This window comes from Amblyomma americanum, chromosome 7, assembly GCF_052857255.1.
Source record: "Amblyomma americanum isolate KBUSLIRL-KWMA chromosome 7, ASM5285725v1, whole genome shotgun sequence".
In the NCBI taxonomy this organism is placed as follows: domain Eukaryota; kingdom Metazoa; phylum Arthropoda; class Arachnida; order Ixodida; family Ixodidae; genus Amblyomma; species Amblyomma americanum.
Window position 1 is genome coordinate 39,530,578 of NC_135503.1, and position 9,330 is coordinate 39,539,907.

The window sequence follows — 9,330 nt, forward strand, 5'->3', positions numbered from 1 at the left end:
GTATAAGCTGATAACGAGGTACGAGCTCTTGAAGGGTTCCTGAAACTTGCTGCACAAAGAAAAATAACCAGATTAAAGTTTTTATGCCCATTATATAGAGAATTTTAAATTAGATCCCAGTCATTACTTGCGACATCCTAGCAGTACTGAGTTGCTCAAATTTATTTTCTTTTTACTCTTTACATATTCAGAGTGGTTAATTAAAATTTGATACGTGCTGTGCAGTCTTCTGCGGCCATTCAGGAAAAAAAAAATATCCTAAAATGGAATTTGTGTGATTCGCATGTCAACATGGCGGTTTTCTTTTACTGTTTTAATTTACAGCACCCCACCCTGTGACAACCTGGAAGGGGCTCAGAGTATTTGAAAATAAGCAAGATAAGTGAAAAGAAAAAAATAAAAAGCTTTACACATTTCTAGGAAAGTGCCCAAATTCCCAAGGATTACATTATGGCAGAGAAAAATGTTTGGCCATGCTCCTTGCCAGTGAGGTTCTAAAACTGACTCACAGACCAATGTTTTGAAACACAGGATTGCTTTAATTCATCTTTGCATTAAGCTTGGCTGCTATCAAAATACTGCAGTGCAGTTCAGACAACACATGCTCTGCTTAAAATGGAAAATAAAACTGTAGTGGCTGATAAAACGAAGACATATTTTTGCCCTTGAATTGGTAAGGGATTAAATTTTAACCGAGTACTGAATATCCACAACTGAGCGAGGCCCCATACAGCCACAGACAAGATTCCTTTTGAAACCTGCAACATTGATGTTTACTAACACAATAAAGCCATTACTGCCGCTTACATACAAATGTAGAAAATATAAATGAAACAGAAGCTTCAATAAAGCCATTCCTTTCGAGAGGTTCTGATTTTCCTGATGGTATAATATAGGTAACAATATGCTGGCTTCCCTGGATGGGCTGACCGTCCCAGCCAAACTTGAAGCAACCTTAACAAAAAGAGTTGAGATTAAAAGGCAACAGCAGCATAGAAATTACGTAACTCTTGAAAATAAATTTCATAAAAAAAAAATGTCTACTGCACCCAGCACTTATGAAATGGCTGTCATATATTTCTACTCTTTACATATTCAGAGTGGTTAATTAAAATGATGCAAACTTCAGCCAAAAAACTCTGCTATCACTAATCAGCTGATTGGAAGAGAACAAAAAATCCTTTCCTTCATGTCCTGTGCAGAAGGCAGCAGTTACAAATTCCAGGGACAAGAAAGGGTGGCCACATGAAATACCTCCACCTTGTGGAGGTCACAAAAACAGACGAGTCTTACTTAAATAAAAGGTGTTCCAAATTCCTGGCAGGAGTGAGATGCAAGGTACAGCAGATAATGGCTTTAAAAACTCCAAGAGCAGCCTCCAGACTAGCAGCATGCTCTGCTAGGGAAGCAGCTGTAGAGGATGTAGCCTTCAAATACCCAAACAAAAAAACAACAGGAGCTTGCACAATGTGCCGCCCCATTATGCTTGGTTTCTGTTGCTTCCTCAGAGTTCACAGTGAAACCGCAGAAACATGGTAGTCCAAGGACATCGGAAATTTTGAGCTCGCAGCGCAACACCTGGAGCAGCGGCCAAGTGCAATGTGTCCCAATGTTGTTGCCTGTACCATGCATACAGCTTGCTTTCAGCATTCTGTGCATGTCAGCATGTCAAGCAAAGGAATCGTCCTTTTCATGTCTAGCATTCATTTTATTTTTTATTTTTTGCCCATCACTACAGAATTTCTAGTCAGCTTTGCAAACTGAGTGGTGGCAAGCATTGTCTCAAATGATCATGTCAGTGCTACGAATACTTTTGTACAGGTGTCTCCATTATAAAATGGAACAGTCAATTTGAGCACAAAAACAAATTCTGTCATTGGCTCAGTGCTGAAGTTGAAAATGTCTCATGAGCATTATTTGTCCACAGGGAAACAATTTGTAATGACGCAAAAGGTGTGCTTTTTGCTCATATGTATGGAGTAGTGATTGGTTATGCTGATAATGTGTTCCCTTTCATACTGGAGCTATTTGTACATCATTTAATCCAGGCAACATGATGATATCTCCATTACGATCAGTACAAGAACCTGTGCCTGGTCTGAAGAGCCATCTTGCCACAAGCTAGGTGCATCATCTGATTCATTCTCACGGGCAGCAAGACATAAATATAGTGAGTTGTGTACCATTCAGGCAGGCGAGCCGTACAAGGCTGGCTCACTAATCAAGAGATCTGGCCACAAAAGCCATGAGTGTAGAAACAGTGGGGAACTAGGACAAGCGTGTTATGTCGCGAGTAAAGCGTACAGCTTTGTCTTTCAAAAAGGCTTCTGCTTTGTGTAGCTACCAATGGAAAGAGTCTCCTTTCATGAGTGAAGTGGGAAACGCTGCCGCTCGTCCAAGTTCTTTAGGGCAACCTCCTTAGATACACCCGACTGCTGCCACTGCCAAGGAACCTCGCCCACGCTCCTGCAAAAATATGTCGTGAAGAGGTTCCTCGCGTGTACAGCATCTGTATTGCAGTCCTCCATCCTTGCTGCGACCTCGAGTGGGAAACAGTATGCCTCTTGGTTTGTTTGCTTAATGCCTTGCCGCCATGACCCTGGAATGAGGTTGCCTGCGCCGTCCTCTGTGTCCACAAACTGTTGATGATGTGGATTCATGTCAGTGAGAAAGTTGTGCAGCATGCAGGCGGCCTTAATCACGTAATCGACGTTACTCGGCATCAAATGAACGGTGCGGAGCAGCACTCGCCATCTGGCTGTGGTGAGCCCAAAGGCATTCTCTGCACATCTCCTGTAAAAACACAGCAAAGACAGGGTTAAAAAAATAAATGAGAGACAAATAAGGTGAGTGAACTGCTAGGCATGTAGGTATTCTCGAAATTGACATGAAAGACAACTTTTTTCCAGCCGTTTCTGCATGCTTCATGTAACCAGAAGCATAAAGCTGACAGATTATTAGAATAATGAAATGTTTAGACTTAATTCACTAACGTTGCTTAGACCTGCATATGTAAGCAGAAGTCTGAATGCACTGCAACTCTAGTAGGTACACTCAGGATAACAGTTTCTGCCATGAAGACATATTATCTTCAAGACTCAGGCCTGAAGCCTTGAACTGAAAACACCTGAACTTTGCCATGCATACACTGCACAGCATTAGGGCTTCACGGTGTGGGTTTGGGGTGTGTGCAGACACCATTTTCCCGATGAGGCCAGGCGCTCCAAAAGTAAAGCGGAACATGCAAGTGCTGGAAAAATTGCATCTCAGTGAGCTGTAGCAGTGGATGACCATGCATTCAGCAATACCCCACGTGGCATATCCAGTTCACCAGTGATATTCTATTGGCGTTCACCTTATTAGTGGCCCGGGCAAAGCAGCACAACTTCTCCACAGCTCGCATAAAATTGTAAATTGGTAGTTGGGGAAAGGAAATGACGCAGTATCTGTCTCGCATCTCAGCAGACACCTGAACCGCACCTTAAGGGAAGGGATGAAGGAGGGACTGAGAGAAGAAAGAAAGAAAGAGTTTCCACAGCGGAGGGCTCGGGAATAATTTCGACCACCTGGGGATCTTCCTCATTTTACTTCTGGGGCACCTGCACCACCAGTGCACTGTCAATGCCATACCATGCTCTGTTCAGCCTGTAGTTGAATATTGCCTTCTCGTCTTCAACTTGTTCTTCTGGAAATGGGGTCAAGAGGTCCTTTTGCGGCAAAAATGCACCGTCCCCCACGAAGACGTACGGTGCGAGCGTTCCACCAGTGCTGGGAAGCACAGCTGGCGAAGGGATGCCCAGCGCGCCGCTGCAGAGTGCCTTGCCAAAGTCTGAATCCTCAAAGACGTTGCTACCAGGCTGTCGGCTCCCAGTGCACACATCGACAAGGATGTATTTGCACTTGCTGTCGACGGCTGCCAACAGCACGACTGAGGAGGTGTTCTGAAATGTGGCACGCGTCACCGAGCATCAGTACAGAGGTTGAAGCGTCACCATAACAACGATGCATACGAGCTCCTTACAGTTCCAGGGTCCTTCATTTGCTTCACTCCAGCTAATCCAGTAATGATGACCCTAACAAAGGACATCCAGATGATTGGTGGTTTTCAAATAGTACAAGTTTTCCGGGTTTCTCCCATCGACTTTAGTTTAATCCACTGATCATGTGAAAACAATTAGATAAACAATACACAACAGAATCTTGATGATACGATTACGGTTGATACAAATTTGTAAAATTTCATGGCGTGGGTGCATTGTGTATATTGTGCAAAGTTTCGGATATTCTGAGCACTCTATCATACTACTACGGATGACACAAACATGTGCACCATGACTGCACCCTTCAGTACTAAGTACAGTAGAACACCTCTATAGTAAAGTAGCTCGGACCAGCAAAAATATTTACTATATCAGTCTTTACTACATGAGTTGTTGGTCATGGCATGGCTATGACTATGCTATACTATGCTGACTATAAAAGAAACACTTAGAAATACCTTATAACCTGCTCTTATTGTCCCCTTTTGCAATAAATATTAACTTTCAGTTATCAGCTGTTAAAGCTTTTTGTATTTGGTTTACATGTTGTGGAAGTACTGCATTTGCACGATTACAAGGTGGCTACAAATATAATGCCAGTTTGATTCCATGTGAAAACCAAAGCTTTTCATGATCAAAGCATCGTGTTCCGTGGCCTCGGTGTCATTTAAGAGGTGGTAAAGAAACGCGCGCAACACAGTGAAGCGCGGCAAAACCACCTACGCAGTGCCGCCGCTTCCCCGTGCTTCGTGCTACGAACGCACGCCCTTTTCTTCCATTTTCTAGTCTTCACTGCACTTTTACCGGCATTCCTTTCTTAGCGACCCGGCCCGCTTCTTTCTACGTTCATAGCCGGCTTCACTTTTTCCGTGCGCGCCGCGCGCTTTGCCTCACGGCCTTAAAAAAAAGTTGGCTTTTTCTCAGGGCTTTAGAGCTTGGTGGTGAAGCTACCTCAAAAGAGCGCCGTTTTATTGTATTCCGTACCTATAGGACTCGCGATCCTATACTTCGCGCGTGCCGCGATGTCATCTTTCCGCGGTAAGTACATCGCCACGGCCAGACGCTCTTTACCATAGCCGTTTCTTCGAAAAAAATCTTTACTACAACCGAAAAAAATGTACAGTCATCTATGGAAGGTGAGATGGGACCGCAGCTTCACTTTACTATATCAGAGTTTTTACTATAACCGACTTTACTATATATAGCGGGATTCTGCACTGCCCGCACATCGCCGATCCTGCGGTCTCCAGATGTGGGGGTACGTACCCTGAATGTGAGCGTTGGTGTGTGGCTGTAAAAAAAATCCCATCACCTGTTAACAGATCTGCATGAATACATTTCCCATGCTGAAGACTACGGATTTTTTTGCCTTTAGACGATACGAATGTTGGACGATATGGCGCTGGTGTTTTTCACGACCCAACCCCGCGAGATTCATATAATCGAGAAGGAGATCCTACCGTGTTATACCATACCTGTGGACTGTTGAAAATGTAAAACACAACTGCCTTCTTGGCTAAGCTATCGGACTGCTTCTGCTCGTTCCTTCCTTTCATGCTGTCCAGTACTGGCCATCACAACTGCTGCTAACTTGCATCAACATAGAACAATCAATGCTGACTCTGGCATGATAATGTTAAGCACTCCTAAGTTAATCAGTGCCGCTTTTCAGTGTTCCACCACTCTCAGGCTAGTGTGCTATTAGCCACAAAAGCTCACAGGATGCGTGTTGCAAAAAAATTGTTGCGCTGCCTCATAACCCAGCAGCAGCTGATGGAGCATGCTCGTTTCCATATACCTTCAGTCGCTTCATGCGATTGGCTTGCATGAGTGCTTCCCAATAAATTTTTTCCTGCACATTCGCATCTCGTAAACTTTTGTGACCAATAGCAACATACTTAAGCCAATATACAGAGACTCCCATCTTTGGCAGGAAAATTTTAAAGAATTCCACATGCACCCTATTCACGCCAAACTAGTGTGCAGAAAGTAGCATATTATGATCTATTTTGCTTTAGACACAAGTTAACATTAGCAATGCTGGAATCGACCGGGATCACTGAGAAATTGCTGCCCACTGCAGCTCCAGTTTGTACAAAAAATGAGTTGAGTGGCAAATTTGACAAGTGGCATTACCTGCCAATGTCACCCATGCAGCTCACCCATCCGCTGAGTCTTTTTGTGTCAGCTGGTCCTTTGCATGGCAGGTGGTACCACATGACAAATTTTCCGTGTGGCTCACTTTTTTTACAAGAGGAAGTTGCAGTGGAGAGCATGTTTCTTGACCATTCCAGATAATCCAGACACTTGCCAATGTTATGTTAGTTCTTAAGCAAAACAGATAACAATATGCCAATTTGGGCATGCTTTGGTTGCAAACAGGCCAATAGTTTGCACAGAAGTTTTTAAATATCCTTTATTCAAACATGGAAAATCTTGTATGATGTGGGCTACATAAATTGTGCCTTCATTGATCATCTCACTAGCTTTGCCAAAGTATTGAGAGTTTTGGTGACCATTCACAAATATTTCTCAGGGCAAATTAAAATTCTCAGTCAAGTTTTTTCTGCTCTTAGACACAGTGCTTCAAATATACGTCCTGGCAGATATAAAATCGGTATTTGTTAAAAAAGTTGGTTTAGCAGATTTACCTTATGGTTCAGGTATCCACCAGCGGAAAGGCAAGGCGTCGCAATCGTCACGTGTCTGCCACCAATAGCACCCACGCAGTTGGGAAATTGCCAGTGTTCTGCAAAACCATTGGCGATTTGGCACCAGTCTTCTCCAGTTGGGGTCTGTAGTAACCAACAATTTTCTTGATGCATAACACAGGTAAGTCACCTATATTTACCCTTCCGCCAATGCAAATGCATGTAACTAATGTAATAACACCAGGCCTTTGATGAAAGGCTGTTTTTTAACATTCAGGCCAAGAATTTATTAAAGACCAATGCAGTGCGGTGAATGGTGTCGTCTGGCCACACATGTCAGGAACACTCAACGCTAAGTAACAATGTGTGCTTCATATAAAACATTGTACAATAAAGACATACATCATGTAATTTCTATTCACTATGTTTTTCTCCAAATATAAGCAACACGTACAAAACGAAAACAACAGCATAAATACAAACCGAATTGTATGACTGTGAAAACCGGGAAACTCTGAAAGTGCACTTCACCTTCATGAATCGATATCTGAGGTTTGTCCAAATAGCTCGACAAGTCAGGTGAATGCTCAGCCGAGCAGTTTCGAATCCCACTAGATACGCCTTGGCAACTTCCTTAATGTCCTTTCCTGAAGCCATGTAGCTGGGACACAAAAGAAAAAAATACAGTAATGATTTCAGTTCCCAGCATTTTAACATTAATTGTAACTTATTCCAACCAGAATAGTAATAATGCCAGTTTGTAATCAACCTTCTGTTGCAAGTTCACAGATGGCTTCAGGCGTATGCATTGCTCATGTACCAACTACTCGTAGTGTCCTGTTGCTTTCAAGCTTGGCCACATGTGTCAGAAGTTTCTAGTATTTAAAATTTTGGAATAACCGTTCTTTGAAACATGGGATCCATGAGCCACTTGACAACAGCCAAGATTACGGTTGGCATCTCTCGTTTGCGCCACCACTTGCCTTTTTTCACAGTGTTTGCGAGACTGTTGTGGCCTTCCTGCTTATGATAAAAAAAAAAAAAACAGGGTTCAGGTCCTTAAGAAGAGGAATGTATTTAATCTTCAATGGTGTGCATTGTTAATAGCAATATAGTTGGCACTACTGGACTGAGCAAAAAATGAAGTTCATAAAACAATACCTTTGTTTGACATGCATGCAGTGTTTTGGAAAAACTACTGCACCAAAAAGAAGGCTGCTCCTGCGACGCTTAAATGAAATGCTAGTCCCTGTAACTGGAGAGAAGTTTTTAGCTTCAATGGCTAGTTATATAGAACTGATGCTCTCATAAAGATCATAAATGAGAAAAATTATGCATACTAGAGGCTCAATAGCTTCCGGTTTAATTGACAGCATGCAAGCATATTTGGCACATTTCTGGGACGTGCATATTTCGTTAAGTATGGAAAATTTCTTTGATGACCTGCACTTCGCAGTTCTTTAGTTTTCATTGTTCAAGGTTACCCATCATCACTAAAACACGGCCCACAGGGGTCCGGGTACTGAGTGCCCAGACCTAAGTGGATCGCCTTTTTAAATAAACTCCTTTTCCTTGCCTGCCATCAGCTCCTACACACTGACCATTTTTGCTCTGCACTGCAGTGTGCCTCAGCCCACCACATTGCTTCGGGATGTGAAACCCTATCAACCTGACATTTTAAGAATTGCTAGAAAATAACTAGGCCAGCATGTAATGCTAAGTGTGCATTAATTAAACACATTGGTAAATGAGGAGCCTTGGATGTGCAGCCTTAAGTCAAACTGTCAACAAGGCCAGCATTGTTTGCCATGCAAATACTTTCTACACCAGTATGTTACAAAGCACTGCAGTTACGTTAGATCACCACCACTTTCCACATTATAAATACACTTCAGGCACAGTTTTCAGCGCTCGACATGCAGAAAGACAAAGACATAACAGTTTGTACAAGCAATGCTTAATGTGTTTCACGCTCATGCAGCTAGGACATTGCAGGCTTGTCTACAGCACTGAAGCAGTGTGCCTGTGAACAAAGTCAGATCTTGGCTAAGGTGCTGTTACTGGTATAGCGCCCTGAACAGCCCAGCTCATAATTGCACCTCACACTGCTCAGCTTGCAGTAAATTCGAACTCATAGCCCCTAGTGCCACAGCTGGTCTAGCGGCGTTAGAGGTGCGCTCCGCTCGAGTCCGGCCACCCTAGTTACAGCTGAACGTCTGAGGAGGCATTGCCTGCAACCGACTGCACCGACAAAGACATAACTGTGGTGTGCGCTTGTTGTGACTTTGGTCGTGTGTGTTTCGTTTCCTGTTTTTTTAGTGCTCTAACACTTATATAGTAGCCATTTGCCGTATTTAGCCATTAGGTGTTTGTCTGAAGCCTGTTTTGTGGCAGGCGCTGCTCACCTGCCCACCGTGTCAGGTGGCAGCTTAATTAATCGTGACAGGCTGATTGGGAACAGCAACCTGGATTGCAACTCAACCCAAGCAACCCAAGTACCATCGATGACAGCACCTGCCATAGAAGGACAGTGGCACATCACTTGACCACTGCACCTCTGTGCCAGGAGTACTGGTAGGAAGACTGCCACATATATGAACATTAACCCATTGGAACAACTGCCATCCGTGAACACTGGA

General features: G+C 43.4%; 1 protein-coding gene across 1 annotated transcript in view; it reads right to left on the reverse strand.

Annotated features, from left to right (window-relative positions):
- Positions 1-1,608: 1,608 nt before the first annotated feature.
- LOC144098945 (uncharacterized) overlaps positions 1,609-9,330 on the reverse strand; it is an 8,765-nt gene continuing 1,043 nt past the window's right edge. Inside the window, exons 3-6 of the mRNA XM_077631931.1 lie at positions 7,223-7,352; positions 6,692-6,835; positions 3,631-3,941; positions 1,609-2,793 (exon numbers count right to left, since the gene is read on the reverse strand). Of these exons, the coding sequence (XP_077488057.1) occupies positions 2,364-2,793; positions 3,631-3,941; positions 6,692-6,835; positions 7,223-7,352 (1,015 nt within the window). The 3' untranslated portion in view covers positions 1,609-2,363. The remainder of the gene's footprint in view (positions 2,794-3,630; positions 3,942-6,691; positions 6,836-7,222; positions 7,353-9,330) is intronic.